The 22119-nt window shown below is 35.9% G+C and overlaps 1 protein-coding gene across 1 annotated transcript in view; it reads left to right on the top strand.

Moving 5' to 3' along the window:
* igsf3 (immunoglobulin superfamily, member 3) overlaps positions 1 to 21864 on the top strand; it is a 279332-nt gene extending 257468 nt beyond the window's left edge. The window contains 3 exon segments of the mRNA NM_001159666.1: positions 12310 to 12720; positions 20434 to 20856; positions 21614 to 21864. Of these exon segments, the coding sequence (NP_001153138.1) occupies positions 12310 to 12720; positions 20434 to 20856; positions 21614 to 21864 (1085 nt within the window).
* The last annotated feature ends 255 nt before the right edge of the window (positions 21865 to 22119 follow it).

The following is a 22119-nucleotide window of genomic DNA, read 5'->3' as shown; positions in this document are numbered from 1 at the left end:
TTCACAGAACAGTCTGTGCTCAAATTTGTCATTCATTGTTGAGATCAGACCGAAATAATCCGGAACTAGTTTTAAATGCATTTAAGCTGATGTCTACAGTCATTACTTTGCTTCAGAAGTAAGTTCAGAGCAGAAGGTGCTACAGTGTAGCACACAATTTGGTACATTTTTTGGCACCACTCTGTTCTTATTATAAGATACTTAAAAAACAAGTTTAATAAGCATAATGTGTTCATATTGTATTAAACAATACTATTGATGCTATTGAGGTGGCCTAAAGGGTAAATTTAGAAACACCTTATGGGGTGTATTTAGTGAAAAAGGTTAATTATATATGTAAATTCAGACATAAATTACATATTTAATTACATGCGGCAAATTTAAATAATGTAAGTACGATGTAAAGGCAGGTAAGGGTATTATACCAACTGATTCATTTAAGGCCATTTAAAGGCACAGTAATTTTTGCAACTAGAAGTGCATATGTATAACACACAAAGGTGTATACTGATAACGGCGTACCCTCAGCTTTATGCCAATCACCACCCACAGACCCATAGCTAAACATCTGATGCATATGGCACATTTTTTGGAAACACTTTAACAGATCTTCTGTCGTCCTGGTTTAAATATATTTCCGGGAGTCCAGTTGGCAGTAATCTTAATCTGTCCACCGGCAAACAAGTCTGATCAGATAAAAAAGCTGCAATTTTTATGTTGATGACAGTGCTCATTAATAAATATCATTCTGAGATGGTGTGTATGGGTGTTTCTCAGTATTGGGTTGCAGCTGGAAGGGCATTCGTTGTGTAAAACATATGCTGCATAAGTTGGTGGTTCATTTCGCTGTGGCGACCCCTGATGAATAAAGGGACTAAGTCGAAGGAATATGAATGAATGAATTCTGAGACGTCCATGAATCATGAATTGCTGATGAGAGACGATCGGGATTCAACACAAAGCCGATGGAAATCAACAGTGTAGGATGTCATTAGCGTGGCGACACAGGACATAGTCCATCAATAGTAAAAAAGCATATTTCTCTGGATTTGAACTTTCTTTAAAACATTTTAGCTAAATAAAGTTCTTGTGACTTTTGTATATTTTAATAAAAAAAAAATCAGACATATTGTGCCTTAGATATACAGTAAAGAGGGACCAAAATTGCTTCTTCCATCATCCAACATCACTTTGAGCCAGATTTCTGTTTGCACTGGTTTAGTATTTAATAAATGCTCTTGTTGAACCAGCAATAGCATTTTAAATGCTCACAGTCATAGTGTTTTCATAGTAGATCTTTTTCTAGTGCTCTCAGCATGGTCTCTTTAAAATCTCCAGCACATTCCAAAACTGGACGTCACTGCAGTAAATGTCTTAAAAAGTAAGTGTTTTGTCTTTCTGATGGAAATGTCGCATTATCTTTGAAGATTGTGTCATCAATAAATAAACATAAGAAAAGCATCTTTATCTCGGCAGCACAGCATGTTGGTAATTAACTGGGGCTAACAAATTGGACACACGCAGAAGGAGGGAACGCGGCTCGCTGTCTTCTTTGAAAATCCTGAATGCACTCTAAACATTTTCTCTGTTTGCGTTTTTTGCTGCCAGCCTCCCGCTCTGCACCTCCTCGCCCTCCATCTGAGAGCCGTCACAAGCTGCCTGTAATCAAGCTCTGAGCTGTTAAAAATGTGCTGCTTGATTTGCTTTGTTTTTTATTTGTTATTTTCTCTCTCTCTTCTTCATATGTTGACTTTCCTAACTTGATTTACACTAGAAAAGAAACGGCTTGTAGCTTTGTCGAAAACAAACATCTTAATTTAACTGTTTAACCGTAGCTGGTCCAGACAGAGAGTGTTCTGTCAGAAAGAAATTTTATGCTTTCTTTTAAGTAGAAGACCCTCGGAAAGGATTGGGATAACCCTAAGAGCAAGCGAATGATGGAAAACCCACGCAAGGGTATTCATAACTAATGGCTAATATGAGTAGGGCGATAATCTTATCTGCTGCTACTCTTGGGAGCTAATGAAAGAATAGCTGTTTCTGTAGGACAGAGAGTAGAGAGACCAATGGACCTCATTTCCGTCTTGTCAAAGGCTCCATGCTCTGCTCATTTTCTTTATTAGAAAATTGAATGGGGGACGAGAGAGCGAAACATCAGTCCACTTGTGCATCATGCTGAAAGGAAAGCATTGACCAGGAGCGAGCTTGAAACAGAAGGCAAATGTTTCCAATCATGATTGCTGGATTGCTTTTCTGTTGCCCAGGAGACGAGTGTGAGCTGCCGTGCATAACTTTTCTCTGATTTCAAAGCCTCTCTGAATAACCTTATGTAAATCCAAGCAATGTTTGTATGATTGTATTTAATTGTACGCCAGTGCAGGAGTCAGACAACAGTATTAGGTGATTTTGAAAATGCCAGCATGTTTGTAAACATCATTTTCTGAGTAGCTTGTGACGCTGAATGCACCTGTGATTGGTGATGTGAGCACTCACTACCAAGTGAGTCTTATAATGGAGTCAAACAAAGCAAATGCTGTGAAAGGCCCTGTAAAATCAGTTGAAAAGCAGTTTTCTCTCTTTTTTTTATTTTATCTTAAGGAAGTTTGCTTGTGGGAACCTAAATTGAAAAATTGCCATTTTGTGAGAATAATTTTTTTTATTTTTTAGTGGGAAAAAAAAAAAACATTAGGAAATTAAATGGTAGACAAGGCTGTCTTTGTAATGGTGTACTTAAGTACAAATCTAAAATATACATCTTTGTACCTTTTACCTAAAAAATGACACACACACACACACACATATATATATATATATATATATATATATATATATATATATATATATATATATATATATATATATTAGGGGTGTAACGGTTCACAAAAATCATGATTCGGTTTGATACGATACAGTGGTGTCATGGTTCAGTACGTTTTCAATGCAGCAAAAAAGAAAAAAGCCAGAGGATTTATCTGATTAATTTTTTTAATGTATTACAACTAACATCATAAAAGTATGATCCTGTTTTTTTTTTGTTTTGTTTTTTTTTAGTTTCAAACAGTGATAGAGCTATTTGTCTGGGGTTTCTGGGGTTTTTCAAATAAAAGAAATCCTTCTTTATACTCAAACCCTAAAAGCTGCTTTTAAAAAAATAAATATGATATTGTAGTAGTTAAACAAATAAAAAGAAAATAACTATTTAGTTTTTATATGAAACTCATTTTTAATAAATTTTTAAGTATTTATTTTCAGAAAGATGAGTGTCCACCTTTTCTTCAGACAGCACAGATCTGCTTGATTTGATCACCTGCTTGATTGTATCACCTGCCATTTCAGTGGATCTGAAAGCAGGAATTGTCTGACTGAAATGGGCTTATGAAGGAATAATGTAACAGGGCTCTATTACATTTAACATTTTCTTAAAACCTGACATTTTCACTACAGAATAAGATCTCTCAGAGGTTTTTTTTCCACCACTCTCTTGGTAGTGGTGATCATGCATGACGTATCTGAAGAGCGGTGGAGGCGTGTGCGTGCAATGTACCTGAGCGGCGGGGATGAGTTGTGCCTGGGAGGGATGCGGTGGAGAGGGGTATGCGACGTATCTAAGGACCGGGGGGAGACGCGCGATTTCCAGAAGATTATCATTCGTTTGCAGGCATCCAGGCGTCTCCCGAAGCTTCCGGGAGAATTGGGATGTCTGGGATTACATTAACGTTACTAGCCATTTAGCGAGCTAGTGCAGCGCGTACCTGGAGTAGTGTTTGGTGGTTGGCTCTTTTGTGTCGGGGGCCAAGGTTGCTGGGGCAACAGGGGTGGAGCCAGCACGAGTAGCCAGGCTGACACAGAAGCTAGCAAGATTGCTAATGAGTGCATGCTTGAATAAAGTGATATTCTGAGTTCAAAAGCGATGGTCTACTGTTTAACATGACAGCGGGGAAGGCAGCATGTTGTCTGACACGTCATTTGGGATGCCATGTTGAGCGTTGTTGCACTGAAAACATTATATTTTGTACTTATTCCCTTTTATCTTTTCAGATTTAGATTTATTTATTTATTTATTTATTTAACCTGTTTAGTTATTTTGCTCACAATTAAGCATTAGTTAAGAACAAAAGTGCTAATAATCAAAGATTAACTTAACATTTTATGGTCATGAATTATGCAGTAATTAAGCGTAATTAAATCTAGTAAATCATGATTAACCTGTTCACAATTATGCATAAGTTAAGCATGAGCAAATACATTTATACTGATTATCTTAACATATAGTAAAAGTGTTATAGCCATTTTTTACAGTTTGATGAAGTTTGATTTATAATATTAAAATTAGACTAACTGAACAAAAAGCTTGTAATTATTTTTAATTACCATATAAATAACACTAAAATACTGTAATAAGCTCTTAGTATTTATATGTCCGCTATGGCACTTAAGTGATTCAATAAATGTCCCTCAATAAGTGCCATGATGTCACATGATGTTAAATCAGCTTTATTACTTCTGTATTAATGATATTTTAGCCTAATTAGCTAATTCTAGTCAATTAGTTATCATATCACTACAACAAGTAGTTTACCGTCAATTAATGCTTAACTAATGCATTATTTTTGACCCTTAAAACAAAGTGTTACCATTTTTGTTAGTTTTTTTTTTTTTTTTGAAAAATGAATTTTCAATTTTGATATGTGAGCACATACACTGTAAAAATATATCTTTTTAATTATAGATTCTGTATTTTGTGTTTTTTTTTCTGTTTATTTATGGTTCTAAATCACATTATTGTTCCTTGATCTTTGCTCTGTCAAATTTTGATGTTGATAATTTAAATCTGCTGTTTAACAAAGTTACTTTTATTCACATTATAGCAGTTTTTGAAACAAGAAGTACTGTCAGTTTATTGCCAGGTTTTTGTATAATAATCTATAACTATATAATAATATAAATAATAATAAAACTCAAATCCAGACAGTGCATCACTTCAAACTGTATTAATGTCAAAAAAGTCACTTCAAATTTCAAAATCAAAAGTTGTTGGAAGATCATAGCCCCATAATGCAATTTAAAAACATTATTATTATTATTTTTAATAATAATAATAATAAGAAGAAGAAGAAGAAGAAGAAGAAGAAGAAGAAGAAGAACATGAATCCCCAACTATGGAAAACTATTAATTTACAGCCAAATGACTTTGATTATAGATTAACTAAAAGCCACAATAATTGTAGTTTTCACTGGGTTTTTAAACCCTGACATGTCTTTTTTTTTGTCTTTTTGTTCTGTTTAAACTGGAAAAATCCTAAAGAAACGAAGAAATTCGTTGTGTGGCAATCCAATCCATTGGTGGTTCTGCTTTAGAGGATTGAAGAGTCGATTAGCTGCTAGCTCTGAAGGGTTTCTGTAGAGATTCCCTATGGAATGACTGCCAGCGCTTTTTAGAGGATCTTCAGTGTGCACCCAACCAGTCATATTTGACAGCACACAAGACACCATTGTGCATTTACAGTAAAAAATGACTGTTAGCTTTGACAAAGGCGATTTAATGTGCATTTGTGTACATCAGAATTTAATTTAAACTTATTTCAGATTTTAAATATTGTCTTTATATGTATCCTGACCAGTGCAGTTGTGTAGGTTTGGTCCCACTTTATAATAAGTGGTCTTAATTAACATGTAATTATACTGGAATTATTCATTTGTTTCTATGTTTTTAATGTGTAAATGCATGTTTTTACATTGTACTTATGCTTGAGTCCCTATCTGCATGTAATTAAATCAGTAATTCATTTCTGTAATTAAATTAATAATTACACTGTTGAACATTAACATTGTTACACATTAACCTACCTATACCGCCAAACTTTGCCTTAAACTTATCCAAATTTAGGTCCAGACAGAATCTGCGGACATTTTTTGCTACTTCTGCAGAGAATTTTGTAAAAAAAATCTGAAAAATTTTGTGGAATGTTTTTGGGAGTATTGTAACTAAAAACTTAATTTACTCATTCATTCATTTTCTTGTCGGCTTAGTCCCTTTATTTATCCGGGGTCGCCACAGCGGAATGAACCACCAACTTATCCAGCAGGTTTTTACGCAGTGGATGCCCTTCCAGCCGCAACCCATCTCTGGGAAACATTCACACTCACACTCATACACTACGGACAATTTAGCCTACCCAATTCACCTGTACCACATGTCTTTGGACTGTGGGGGAAACCGGACCACCCAGAGGAAACCCACGCGAAGGCAGGGAGAACATGCAAACTCCAAACAGAAACGCCAACTGAGCCGAGGTTCGAACCAGCGACCCAGCGACCTTCTTGCTGTGAGGCGACAGCACTACCTACTGCGCCACTGCCTCGCCAACTTATTATACTGTATGACATAAAAAATTACCTTTTTAAAGGGCCATGAAACCCCCTCGTTTCAGCAGGGTGTTTTCACACCTCTACTTTGGAAAAAGTCAGAAAAGTGGGCGTGTCCAGCTCTGTTTAGGGGGGAGTGTCGGAGGAACTAAAGTGGGATGGTGTGGGAGTGTCTATTTGTGCACGCGCGAGTTTCAGAGTCAAAATACACACCCACACAGACAGGAGTAAGTGATGGTGTTTAACCTACATGGACATCTGTAGTCGAATTATTTGCCAAATTATTAAATGTTGGACTTTAACTGCAGTTTGGCTCTTTCATTCAGGGAATTCATTCATGCCTCTCGCGACAAACGAGATATTTGATTCGAGGAACTGATCTAAGCGTGTATTTTTCATGCAATGTTTGATACCGCACGGCGAATGAGAGAAAAAAAAACCTCCGCATTTCCCAGAAACTTAGATGCATACGGCAGGTAGTGTCAGAAAGCCGCGCGTGTTATTCCGGTCACTAAATGCTAACATTTCTGCACTCAGTGCAATAGTTAACTTAATTCGATACGAACAAACTGAATAAACAAAGAGCACTGGTCGCTCACTTACCAAATCTGTAGAGACAGGACAATCACCAGCAACTAGAGCCGCGTCTATATGGAGAGAATACTACAAACGAATCCGGATTTCAGCGTTTGCAGATGAGAACAGCTCTCAGGTAAACAATAATCCCCCTTAGACACGTAAGTTATTGTTGTCGAGCGTCGCGTACACTGTAATCCACACGTGATCCAGATAAGCTCTCACAGAGAGAAAATGAAAACGAAACTTAACGGCAGCAGACTATAAAAGCAACACTTAACGCTTGTTTTGCCAACACAACGTGGCGGTCTTGTGGTGTAAGCGCGGTGACACAAATGAATATTAATGAAGTTGCACAGTAGAGCGCGCTGATTGGTTTGAACCAAGCCTTACTCATGCATTAATGCATCACACTGTAAGACGTAATAAGACACACTCTGGCACAGACGTCCAGTCTGCACGCTGGAATACACGCTATTATGTCATGACCGTGACGCAGCTTCAAAAATTCGTTTCAAACAGGTAGTACGAATTTGCTTGAAATAACGCAAACACAACCAATTTACACTTTTTAGTGAAATATAGGTGTCCTAATAGTGTTTTTAGCAGTGTGGGACACATATACGACTGTCAACAGCTCAAAAAATGTGTTTTGGTGTTTCGTGACCCTTTAACTTTTATTGAATGTTTACAATGCAAATCCGATTTGATCCCTTTTTTGATGGTAAACAAAGCAATTATTTTTATATAATACATCTATTAAATGACAGAAAATATCATAGCTGAATATTTTGCATCATTACTCCAGCCTTCAGTGTGACAATATTTTAGACATTTTTCTCATATAATAAATTAGCACCAGATAACCACCTATTAACATTTGTTTTTAATTTATACACTGCTTTTTACGTACATTTGAAGTGTGATAAGGATAATTTTTATTATTTATTTTTTATTGTAAAATTGTAATATTTATTTATTTACTTATTTATTTTTATTTATTTTTTTGGAAATGCATTTCCTAACCCAAAACAGTAGCATAGCCTGTACTTACTACACATATATCCAATATATCATATAAAAAGAGAGAAAGAGAGAAAATGTTTAAAATGTTCACCAAAAAAAATGCTTCTGTCATTAATTTTTACCTTTTATCTTAAAAAAAACATATAATGTATTATATAAACTTATATTTGATTGTAACTTTAACTTAATTTGATTTTAATGGAATAATGTGCACCTTTTGTAAAGCTCCTATGTAACAATTAATATTGTAAAAAGCCCTTTACTAATAAACTTAAATTGAATGATATTGAATTGAACAAAACCCATTCAAAATTAAGTCTTTTTTTTTTTTGGAACACAGGACAAAAATTATATAAATTTGAGAGATTTTTTTCTCTACATTGAGAGTTTATTCACTTTCATGCTCAACATTTTTTGCAGCAGTTAACTTTTAAGGTTTACTTTAGTAGCAGATAAATGTTTTTGGGTAGATCAGTGAAGCCAAAATCAAATCATATTTTTCATATAAAGCAATCAATGTGAACAAACATTCAATGGAGAGACAAATCTCTTAAATTGATTATCATTTGTGTTCTGAGAACCAGTTTGGAAATAAAAATAAAAATGGATAAAAATAGATTAATGAGAAAGCTTTCAAACATTGTTAACATGTTAAAAAGTAACTTTGAACCAGATTTTACTTTTATTTTGAGGTGAACTGTAACCAATTTATATACCAGCGATTAACTGATCTGGTGCGACAACCATCGACAGCTGAAGGGGTGCAGACAATTTTATTCTTGTCAGTATTGTTTGAGTCTTCTGTTTTTAAAGCTGAACTGTTGGGAGATATTAATTATGACAGCCCTGCAGGAGTGAACACAACTCATTTTGCTGTGTGACATTTTAATTTAAAAGGCTTCCGGCCTGATAGCAGATACAGTGACAACAGAATGTCAGCAGGTGGCGATATTAGGCAGACTCCTCAAGCGCAACTGTCACATCTCATACAGATATGATGAATTGTTTGTCAGAGTTTTCAACACTAGTTCTTGGAGGGAAGGGATGTTTATATTAGACTGTTAAATGGTAAATTCACCCTAAAATGAAATTCTGTTATTTTTACCTTGGCATCATTTCAGGTCCAATATACTTTGATCTCAAATTACTCAAAGTACTCATCTTTTGAACTCAAACGAAACATTTCATTAAAAGAGGAGAGATTTCTGTTTAAGATTTCTAAAAGTTTGTTAACCCAAATCATTCAGAATGAGATACAAAAACAAAATACATGAATAGTTTAATCAAATCTTCTGAAGAAAAATGTAATAGCTTTACACGATGAATAAATTTATCTTAGGTTTTTATGCACATAAACTATTGTTCAGCCAAGAATGTTTACAAAATACAAAATTGGTGATTTTTTTTTTGGCATGCTTGCTTGATAAGTGAGAACCAATGAAGCTCATTCTTGCAAGAACCAATGAGGTTCGCACTTATGTTCAAAGCAGTTCACCAATCATTTAATTTGCTTAGTTTCTATTTTAGAGGTCGCCACAGAGGAATGAACCACCAAATATTCCAGCATATATACCTACCGGCCGCAACCCAGTACTGGGAAACACCCTTACACACTCATTCACTCACACTCATATACTAAGGCATTTTTTATTTAATTCAAGTGACCTATATCGCATGTTTTTGGACTTGAACCAGCAACCTTCTTGCTGTAAGGTGACAATGCTAACTACTGAGAAACTGTGCCGTCCAGTTTACCAATCGATGTATAAACAAAGGCTGAAATTAAAGATTTAGGTTTTAAACAATAAAAATATGAAAAAAATTATAGCACATTAAAATAGCAAAATACGTGAAAAGTTTTGATTGTTTATTTCAATCTTACTTATGTTATGTTCAATCCACTAAAAGGTGACGCGGTGGTGCAGTAGGTAGTGCTGTCACCTCACAACAAGAAGGTCACTGGTTGGAGCCTTGCCTGGGTCAGTTGTCGTTTCTGTGTGGAGTTTGCATGTTCTCCCCGTGTTCACGTGGGATTCCTCCTGGTGCTCCGGTTTCCCTCACAAGTTCAAAGACAGGTAAATTGGGTCGACTAAATTGTTCGTAGTGTATGAGTGTGAATGAGTGTGTATGTGTGTTTTCTAGAAATGAGATGCAGCTGAAAGGGCATCTGCTGCATAAAATATATGCTGGATAAGTTGGCGGTTCATTCCGCTGTGGCAACCCCAGATTAATTAAGGGACTAAGCTGAAAAGAAAATGAATGAATGAATCTAATAAAATGCATGGGGTTGCATTAGGAAAACATGCTGACAGCAATTGTTAAGAAGTGTTTTTAAAAAGAGAAATAAAGAAAAAGAGTATAACCTCATAAACATTTTGAAACTTCATAGTCTTCAGTGAAGAGTTTGAAGTCTCGGATATTAGATTTAAAATATCTTTGTTTGTGTTTTGAAAAAAAATATTATAGTTTAGAAAGTCATAAGAAGCTAAATCAAATTTAATCTTGACGTAAACTAACTCTTAGGAAAACTACATATGTGACACTGAAAAGGGTAAAAAAAAACCCACAACATTAAATTGGTTTGATCTGACATTGTAGAATTGAGAAGCTTTGCTGCAGGGATTGAGTTTTGGGCCTGTTGGTTTGAAGCGTGAGAGTGTTCATGCCGCTGTTGTTCAGGAGAAAGTCCAGCTTTAGGGATGAATCAGGGGACTTTGCTGGAAGTGCAGAAATGCGTGATGGGATTACTGGAGCCAAAGTGTCAGTGGAAAATTGGATTTTTAGCAAAGAGCCATTAAAGCAGAAAAAATGAATGTGAAGTCTCACAGATGCTCATTAATTTGAGGTATTAAAAGATGCAAAAGAAACAATCATATGAAGTCCTTACCAATTTAGTTTTTTTGTGATGAAAGGTGGTGTGTGTGTATGTGTGTGCGGGTGAGCGTGTGTTTTGAGGGAAATAGAAGGAGTGATACAGCGGCATATGTTTCATGTGTTTGAAAGTGTGCCTGAACCATTTGCATGTTCTCATGCCAAATAGCAGGGATGCACATGTAGGACATCTGCTCTCTTTACTTGTAAGTGCTTCTCGGTTGGACATATCTAATGATCTACATTTGTGAGTGTGTGAATGTGTGTCTGCTGCCTTTATTGTGTCTTCCTGAGCTCTTCTGGCGAAGATAAATCCAGTCATGGTGGGAAATAGCAGGCATTGCTGATGGTGGTCACACCTGACGCACCTGCAGTAATCCAATATGTATGCCAAAAAATCCTGCAGCCCTGCTGTCATAAGAATGCTTCTGACATCTTATTTCTGCCACATCTAACACCAACATAACTATTAAGCCTTCAGCAACAGGAAATATCTGTCCTGCTTTTTTTTTTTTCTATTCAGATCAGGATTTAAACAAAGGATTACCACAAGAGTGGGTCCAAAGAAATTAAGCACACTATACACAATATTGAAATGGACCAAGATACATGGGAGGCAGCTCTGGACAGGGTTCATTCCTCATCTATATTCGCACGTCACTGATCCATTCAGTGTAAAGTGGTTCACAGAGTACACTGCATGGTCGAAATGTAGCCTTGCACGGATCGAAGAGCCCTCAGCCACCCTCACACGTACGGTGGCTAAAAGACGTTTTGTATTTTGTAAAACTAGAAAAGATTAGATACTGCCTTCGAAGACCTAACAGAACATTTGTCAAAATTTGGAATGCCCTTTCAAAACTCTCCAGCTGGATCTAGACTGATTCCCCCAGCCCTTGACAATAATAATACATCAGTTTGTAATCTTTTAGTACTTGAAATGTAACATTGAGATTATTGTATAAATGTAGACATCTGCCTCGCATTATTTGTATAATTTAGTTTTATTTAATAATTATCTTCTTTTTTTATTTTAATGTATTTATTTATTTATTTACTTTTTAATTTCTTTTTATTATTATTTTTTTGTAGTTATATATTTTTTGATATTATTATTTCTGTATTTCTGTAGCTGTTTGCTAAAATAAATCATAAACAAAAACTATACTACTATAACTATACTCTATAAAAAAGAATTTGTAGAATAACAAGGAACAATCCAACAAACTAACAAACCAGGCTATATCACCGTGTATTATGGTTATGTAATAGGCATATATATATATATATATATATATATATATATATATATATATATATATATATATATATATATATATATATATATATATACATATATATACACACTGCATATACAGTTGGAGTCAGAATTATAAGCTTATTTAACAGTACACAACAAATGTGTTGTTTATTGTTCTAATGTTTCCTCTTATTTTCCTCCTCCTTTAGTGAGTAAACTAAAGGTGCACAAGTCCAATCAGAGTCTTCAGTTTCTGGAGGACAGTCGTGTGCGGGTCAACTGTTCTGTCTCCTCTCAGACCAGCCTGGACTCACAGCATGCAGTGCTGTGGTACGCCCGCAAGGCTGAAGCGGGTCAGCCGGATGAGCTTCTGCTGAAGATTGAACACACAGGGGCATTTGAGTATGGTGCATATGCAGAAGAAGAGCGTCTGCGCAGCCGTGTGCAGTCAGAGAGACTTTCTCCTAGATTGTACGGCCTCACACTGCACCGCGCAGAGACCAGCGACTCTGGAGTTTACTACTGTCTGGTGGAGGAGTGGCTCATGGACCCTGATGGAGAGTGGTACCGGCTGGCACAGGACTCCTCTGGCTTCACACATGTTGCCGTGAGACAGCCAGGTAAGAGGGTCACTTATTGACTTATAAAGTCAGAATTTTTTTATATCAAATAATTCAGGATTCTAAATTATAAGATCAAAATTGTGAGTTATAAACTATCAATTTGTCAAGTAAATTTGTTAGAATCCTTGTTTTAAATTTGAGATAAGAACTATAATATACGTGTGTTAATGTAATTTTTATTTGAAACTTTTTAATCATGTATTTAAATAATTAGTTCATTACACGTGTAACAGAGGCCAGCTAGTGAAGTGGGGTGCAGGTAAGCCTCACGACAGACAATAAAGGCCATGGTCTTTAGCCTCCTTGGTAGATTCACCGGTTCGATCCCAGCTCGGAGCTGGTTGGGTGGTGTAGGACCAGTGAAGTTACATTGGTGCCGTGACCTGGATAGGAGTGAGGTTTAGGGGGGTGAGTGTAACAGAGAGCAGCTAGTGAAAGGCTGTGCGGGTAAACCTCACTCTTCTGACCTCTAAAATGTGCCCTAACGACAGATGCTAGAGGCCATGGTTTTTAGCCTCCTTGGTAGAGCAACCGACTCCCATGTGGAAGGTCACCTGTTCAATCCCAGCTTGGAGCGGGTTGGGTGCTGTTGGACCAGCAGGGTTACACATACAAACTACATGAAAAAAATAAATATACAAACATAATGATTTCACATTTGGAGCTAATAATAATGAAAGATGTTTTTCTTCAACAGAAATTACAAGAAGAAGAATTGTTTAACAGGCATCATAACAACCTTTTTGACCTTTTGACCATAGGTTATTATTATTATTTTTACTGCTTATTAATATTTGTGTTAGTACATTATTTAGTCCAAGATGTGGGCCAAAAGTTTTTAAGAAGTGCACCTTATGGGGTTAACAGGAAAACCCAGTTTAGAAAATGTTTAGTCTCAACTCAAAGTTTAGAATGATTGATTGGTTTATAAATAATTACTTAAAGTATTTATAATGTATAGATTACGGGGCTGTCTTTACCAATTTCAACACACTTCTGAGTTCACGCTTTCATGGTGTCTGTCATTGCTAAGCTACCATCAGCTGTGCTCTTTGAGGATCCACTACTAACAAACCCTTGCTGCAGCTCTGATGTAAATTTTACTTATGTAGAAACTTAAAAAGCTCTTTAGTGTTTGGGTGCTCTGTATTTGTCTGAGGTTATCAGTCTACAGTTATTACTGAAATGTGTATTTTCTATAAAAAGTATGGCTACTAGCCCATATTTGTGTGCACAAGTCACATGTCTCCATTGCAAATAACAAACTTGAGCGTGCATGTGAACAGCCCTTAAGATGACACGTAGTAAATAACATAAAATTACAAAATGTTTTTATTTTTTTAATAATTGTTGCTCTTTTGGACTTCAAATTATAGCAGTTCCCCACTAGTAAAGCTCAGCATTTTATAATTTGTTTTTGTATTTATTTATGCATAATTCTATCTAGTAAGGATACGTTTATCGGTTATCCAAAGTGACAGTAAAAATGTATTATATTTCTAAATTATACAATTTCTGTTTCAAATAAATGCAGTCCTTTTGGACTGTCTAATCTTCAAAGAAAATAGGCAGTACAACCTTTTAGTTTTGATAATAACAGCACCATAACAGAATCCTAAAAAGGTTTCTTAAGGATCATGTGGCTTGAATATATCAAAATATATTAAAATAAATAAAACATTACTGATTTTTTAAAATTAAATAAACACTACCTCTGTGAACATAATGTACTTTTTTATCTTTTAAACAGTAATGTATGTTGAGATTTTGGCACTTAATTTTGTTTTGTTAGAAGAGTAGCATCTTTTTGGGTAAATCAGAATTCCGAAAATTGAAATGAAATGAACAAATCAGCCTCCTGAGAGATGCGATCTACATTTTCTAAAGCATTTTCTACTCCTTTCTTATTTTATCTTGCTCATGGAAAGAGGCGGCCAGTATTTACAATGGCACCCAACTAGCAGAGTTGGCCTTTATTCCTATAGCAGACTCTGAATCCTTAGAGAATCAGCAGTAGGTGTGTGTGTTTCAGTCCCGTGGGTTTATCAGGCCATCTGCCACGAGAGGATCGGAAAGAGCAGCGTGAAAACATTCTCCCCCTGAGAGCAGCGTGGAGAGCAGCCATCCTGAGCTCGCTTCTGCCCAAGCTAAAGCATTCATCAGCATGTGTGCGTTTATCAGAGACGTGTCAAGACAGACATGCATAGGCTTTGTGTGCAAACATACAGGTTATCAGTCCCTCAGGAGCCCCATATAGACCTCAGAAGCTCAAAGCACACACGATCTCCACCACTGTTTTACTCGTGATGCCCGTCTAAATACCACACAGCTGATGCCCCATTATTTACCCTGAGCAGCTGCATGAAAGACCCCTGCTGGGAACCGCCTTTCTTAATTATTTGTTGGCCCACTTTTACCTAAAATGACATTTTTTGTGACATCATGACCTATACACTACTGTTTAAAAGTCTAGAATATTATCTTTTAATAAATGTATTATTTATTTTAGCGATGTATTTATCTTTAGTCTATAACAGGGGTGGCCAACCCTATTCCTGGAGAGCCACCTTCCTGCAGATTGCAGTTGCAACCCATATCAAACACACCTGCCTGTAATTATCACATGGTGTTCAGGTCCTAATTAATGGGTTCAGGTGTGTTTGATATGGCAACTGAAATCTGCAGGAAGGAGGCTCTCCAGGAACAGGGTTGGCCACTCCTGGTCTATAATAAAATTGAAGAAGAACATATATAATAATGATAATGTTGTTGGAAATAATTCTGATAATTAGGCACTGTCAATATTAATTAATTCATTTTCTTTTCGACTTAGTCCCTTTAATAATCTGGGGATGCCCTTTCAGCTGCAACCCATCTCTGGGAAACATCCTTACTCACTCATTCACACTCATACACTACGACAATTTAGCCTACCCAATTCACCTGTACCGCATGTCTTTGGACTGTGGGGGAAACCGAAGAGCCCGGAAGAAAGCCACACGAGCGCAGTAAGAACATGCAAACTCCACACAGAAACGCCAACTAACCCAGCCGAGGCTCGAACCAGCGACCTTCATGCTGTGAGGCAATAGCCTCAGATCTACTGCGCCACTGCGTCCCCACAATATATTATTAATAGTAGTTGTAGTTGTAGATTATTAATATTATTATTATTATTATTATTATTATTATTATTATTATTACAAAAAATTCTATTAAAATATTTTCCATAATAAATATTATGATAACAATTGTGCAATCATTGCCATCATATTTTTATAACATCAACATTGATAACATTATTAATAATAATAATAGTACAATAAAAAAGTAAAATAATAATTGTTTTTATTATTGTCAATAATTTCAACTGATGAATAGAAGTTCATCTTTGGAAAATAACTTTTTTTTTTTTTATTGGTATGCATTGGTATGTCTTTATTGCTTCCTCACTAAATAGCTAACCCTTTATACCCCTAACTTTTGTCTTTTTTGTAGTTTATCATGATTTCCAAAAAGAATTTAAGCAGTAAAAGCATAGTGTGTAAATTAATTTTTAGAATAGCAACATCTGACAACAGAAGTGAGGATCTAAATGCAGTTTTTTTTGTATTATACATAAAAGGGTAGTCAAAACAGACAGTGATAAAATACTACACTATATTTAAACTAATGCGAAAAGGGTAATTTAGCAAACAGGTGAAGATCAGGGCAGCAAACAGTACAGAAAACAAGGAACAGTCTAACAAGCGCTCCACAATGAGCACCATTGCAAAGCAAGACTCGAAGCAATGTGTGAGTTTGTGTTATGCATAACAAACAATTCCAACAGTATTCAACAAAATAGTTTGTTTGATGACAAACAAATGGAATGGTAGTGGTTATGATACATTTAAAGGGTAGTTCACCCAATACTGAAAATTGTGTCATCATTTATTCAACCTTTACTTGTCACAAACCAGGTAGAGTAGGGTTGACCAAGCCTGTTCCTGGAGATCTACTTTTCTGCAGATGTCAGTTGCAGCCCATATAAAACACACCTGCCTGTAATTATCAAGTGCTGTTCAGGTCCTGATTAATTTGTTCATGTGCGTTTAATCAGGGTTGGAGCTGAACTCTGCAGGAACGTAGATCTGCAGGAGCAGGGTTGAGCACCCCTAAGCTGTCTGTTAAACATGAAAGACGTTCTTTTGAAAAATGTTGGAAACCTGTAACCATAATTTTTTTTTTTTCAAACATCGTCAATTGTTTTATAATGTAAAAATATATAAAGGTGTGGAACAAGGGTGAGTAAAATAACAGTTTTGGGTGAACTATCCCTTTAAGCTTAGTAGAAGATGTAGTGCTGGTCTAGCATGGTTCAGTTGAGGAGTAAGGTTTACTATCTTAGCTTAAAGACCGCATTTTATCAAATCAACAAGGAACAGATAAGACCGATAAAACACACACTTCTCATATTTCTTCCAGACACAGTTTTCAGCATTACTGCCCTACACACATGGGTCGTTCACTTACCACTGTCACACAGACATGTTGTGTAGTGTAGTTTGTCCTCTAGTCCACTTTATGAGAACAGGTGGCTATGACATCTGCTCCTGTAAAAATGCATCTTGTTTCTGTTTACTGGTCAAAAAAAATGAAAACAATTATCATAAATAAATAATGCATATGTCACATTTACATGGAATCCCTTATTGTATATGCATCATTTTTTTTTATCATGAACATGTTTATGTGTTTTTTTGTGTGTGTGTGTAAGATGTGTAATCGTCTTCAGCACCTGTTTTTCATGAATTCTTTGTTTTATATCTCTTTCTATTTTCTCCTCTCATATGCACACAAACCATATACAGTATTCCTCGATAATATATCTAAATACATTCGTGAAAATTCCCATCTTATTTCCCTAGGGATGCGAGCGTGAGTGTCAAATCACCTCCCTGCTGCATCCATTGCCTGAAATAGCATCCATACAAAATGTATTTACAAATAGATAGTTGATGAAAGGTTCAGCACCTCCTAATGCACCGTCTTCAAAGTTAAATTGCACTACTTCTACATGAGCAGAAGATAAGAGGAGACCCTTATATATATATATATATTTTATTTTTTTTGCTGGAAAACACAGTACTATTTTTAGCCTGCTGAAGAATTGTGCGACTTCTCACGCAAAATGTGTTGATCCTCACCTTCAGTTGAGAGTGACATACTGAGCTGCTAGATCCACATCTCTGGATTCGTGATGCCCCGCAGTATTTTGTTACTGAGGTACTGATGTACTTTTAGGATGTGTTAGAGTATGTGAGTCAAGTTTCTACTTTATTTGTATAAACTTTTCAGTTACCTTTTTTTTTTTGTTGTTGACATTTTGTTGATTGTAAGTAACATTGCATCTATTCGATGAATTATTAGAGTGGTAGTAGACTGTTAGCGTTCATAAAATAAGTTGGAAACACTTTAGTTTAGGTCACAAAACACAGCATTAATAATCCATTAGCTAACACTACTAGCTTAATAAACTACCGATTATCTGTTTATTAATAGTTAGTAAGGTAGAACTGGGTTTAGATTTTGAGTAGGATTAGGGATGCTGTAGTAGCGAACTAATAGTGAACAGTTAATAATAGGCAGATAATAAGCCAGTAGGTTATAACATGAATCGTGACCTAAAGTGTAACCCAATAAGTTATTTTTAGTGCGTAGAAATATATTTAGGCAACCATTATAAGCATAAGTGTTGTCAAAGGAGCTGTATGTAAGTTTTTGATAAAAATACCATAATATGTTTGTAAATATTTAAAAAAACATGCTAAATGAACATTCTTGTTTATCTGAAAAACAATGCGCAACTCAGATATCCTGCTTTGAACATGTGTTTTCTGTGCCAGATCGCTGTCTTTGTTTTGGTCACTTTAACCCACCCAAATGCCAGTTTAGCCAATATTATTTGCCTTGGTGGAAAACTGTGTATTTCATTCATTCAGTCAGAAGGCTCTCAAAGTATGTGTCCGTGACTGAAAATGCTACCTCCGGTGGACAGTAGCAGATTCCAAAATGAGACATGGTTTCAGAGTTCCACATTAAGTGCTTATTAATTTGAAACAATTGAACAATTGAAACATTAGGTGAGCAGGTTTCATTGTAATGCCTTGTATTAACGACACGCATGACGAGACATGCATTGATAAGCAATATGGCTGTTTGCACCAGACAACCCGACAGAAATTTAAATACAACTATTCAGAAGCACAGAATAGAAATGAATAATTTGGTTTTTTAGAATTTTGATATTCCAAATCCAATGCAAGAATTACATTCAGGAGGTGTGCAACAATTTTCATTTACTGTCTGTAACTTTTATAGGCAGCTGATATTAACAGTTCTAATATAATAGAATATAATCATTCTCCAGTCCTCTATTGGCTGCACCCATACATACGTTCTCTTTTTCTACTAATTCTCTGCACAACATTAAAAGCATAAGACTTTCTCAACTGCACATATTCTGTTTTCAGTTTCAACCCGTCTCTGCTCACAGGAAGTTTAGCTGCAAAGCTCAAGTTCTGCAATTTGCAAAGTTGCAAATTTTAGACAACCAGGCCTTTGCTTTTCTATCAGTTTCATCTACTTCTGCAAAAACGCTTTGTTAGTATGCAAGACATATCATACTAAAGAGAAAGTTAGTTAATATATCACCCTTAAGCAATACAAAAACAATTGTTTAATAAAAAGAAAAAAGAATTAAAAAATATTTCTTTTTCACAACAATATGTATGTTCATTCTGTTTTATATAATATACTGCAAACAATGTAAATGATGAACGGGGCTGTCAAGCTCTTTAAGAAAAAGAAGCAGCATAACAATGCCAAAAGGTTAGTTTGTATCATATAGTTTTCACATTTATTTATTTTATTTTATTTTTTTACAAAAATAAGAACATTTCAGTCACCGTTTTAAAAAATAACATTTAGTAACATTTTAATCAGTGGTTAACTGTATTATCATGTGTTAGAGGTAATACTTTTTTGTTTTTCATACCATTATTTTGGCTTATTTAAGGCTGAGAAGCATCTATATGTGCAGACAATATTTATCCACATATTGGCTACAGTATAAAAAAACAGAGCTGTATAATGTCTGTTGCATAATCCAACACTTTTCATGTGGTACAATAATGAAGGACTTGCCAAAATAAATTGAAATCTGTTCAAAATATAGGTTTTCAGACAATATAACATGAAAAATAATTGGCCTGTTGAATGTAAAAATGAATCAAGACTATTTGCAATAAAAAATGATTTGATGAAGCAGCAATTCATTTAATTATAGATGTTTTATATTTGTTATGCTTTATTTCCTTTTTTAAATTCAAATGTGCTTTGAAAAGGAGTCTCACACTATATTCGAAATTCTGTAAAATTGTAAAATACATATGTTAAAATAATAATTTATTCTATTGACAAAAAAGCTGAATGTTTTATTTAGTAGCAAAATTCATTCCCCTTATTTGTTCAGCTGAACAAAGTCTCTCTTGTTTTCAGAATGACAGATTTTTCATTTTTAATGAATTATTCTTTTAATTAAACCAGGATATTCTGCTCTAAATAATGTAGCTGTGGTTTTGCAACAGATGCCGCTTCAGGCTCTGGGGAAGATTAGAAATGTTGTCATGCACTTAATGATTTTTTTATTATGGTTTTGTTTTGCAGTAGAGAAGTTACAGGTGGAAGAGGCAGAATCCAATATCACAATACCTGAAGATGGATCAATTCGGCTAGGCTGCAGCATTCTGTCTCAGTCCTCAAAAGACTCCCGCTTCTCTGTATCCTGGTACGTGTATCGTTTGGGCCAAGAGGAGGAGGATGAGAAAGAGTGTGTCTTCTCCATCGGGCATGACGCAGTGTTTGGTAATGGAAACTGCAGTCCCACGGAGGAGCCTGGTCCAAACTCTCGCCTGCAGTTTGAACGCACCACGTCAGACCTGTACAGTCTGACCATCCAGAAAGCTCGGGCCAGAGATGCCGGAAATTACTACTGTCATGTTGGAGAATGGCTGCTTAACCCACGCAACGAATGGTACCAACTGGCCACCAAGAACTCCGGAATCACCATTGTTAATGTTATGGAGCAGGGTGAGGTTTTATAAGTACTATTTTTTCAAGTTGTCAATGTGTAGTTTTGCTTTTACACCTGTCCTAATTAGACACAATGCTGTAAGTCATTTCTCTGCTCAGACCGAAAGTAAAATGATACAAAAAACTGAAGCAGAGCCTATTAGAACATGATAAAACATTCCCTCTATTTAGGGCAGAGTTGAGCATCAGTTTTTGTTTCTGCATATTTCTTTTATTAATTATTTTATTCAGTTTTTTGTTAATCTCTGTATAACCACCTATTTTTAACCACCACCACCCTCTGCGTGCACACACACAGACACACACACACATACTGAGTTTTTTTTTTTTTTTTGTAGTACCATCATCTGCTTTAAGATGTTTGCCTTTCATTACATTGTACAAAGAGTTCTTGATCAATAAATATGTGATCTTGATCAACAGTATGTGCAGATCTTCACATACACTAAAGTATGCTAGATAGATAGATAGATAGATAGATAGATAGATAGATAGATAGATAGATAGATAGATAGATAGATAGATAGATAGATAGATAGATAGATAGATAGATAGATAGATAGATAGATAGATAGATAGATAGATAGATAGGGTAAGTGGATGGATGGACACATGTATGGATGGACACATGAATGGATAGACGCATGGATGGATGGATAGATGGACAGACAGAAAAACAATACTCTTTTAAATGCACACCATGCTACCATGGTTATATTTCTCTAACCCTCTATTGCACTTCTCTCCTCTCTAGTCTCTACAATTCAGTCAGTGGTTTGTTCCAACGACTCGCTCTTCTACTTCGTCTTCTTTTACCCCTTCCCCATCTTCGGCATTCTCCTCATCGCGGTCCTGCTGGTGCGTTACAAGAGCCGGAGCTCCAGCAAGAACCAGGAGGGCAAGAATGGAGCGCCGCTCCTGTGGATAAAAGAGCCCCATCTCAGCTACTCCCCAACCTGCCTGGACCCTCCAGCCCTCAGCCTACACCCTGGCTCAGTGGAGTAACAGAGACACAAACACAGCCCCGTCTCACATTTAGAGACTTGCTCATCTACACTCTCTTCTCTTTCAGACGCTTTCTCTCTATTTTCTCTCCTCCTCCTCCCTGATGAGGCCACCAGAAAGTAATCTGGGCTTCTAGCCTGGCCTGTCAATCCGTCCATATGACTGAGTGACTAAGACCTTCCTCAGTCGAAGTGTCCACGACTCCGGTGACTGCTGATGGTGATGCCTAGACATTTGCTTTGCTTTCTTTTCCTG

This window comes from Danio rerio, chromosome 9, assembly GCF_052040795.2.
Source record: "Danio rerio strain M-AB ecotype USA chromosome 9, GRCz13ab, whole genome shotgun sequence".
In the NCBI taxonomy this organism is placed as follows: domain Eukaryota; kingdom Metazoa; phylum Chordata; class Actinopteri; order Cypriniformes; family Danionidae; genus Danio; species Danio rerio.
This window is presented reverse-complemented; position numbering and strand designations above follow the sequence as displayed.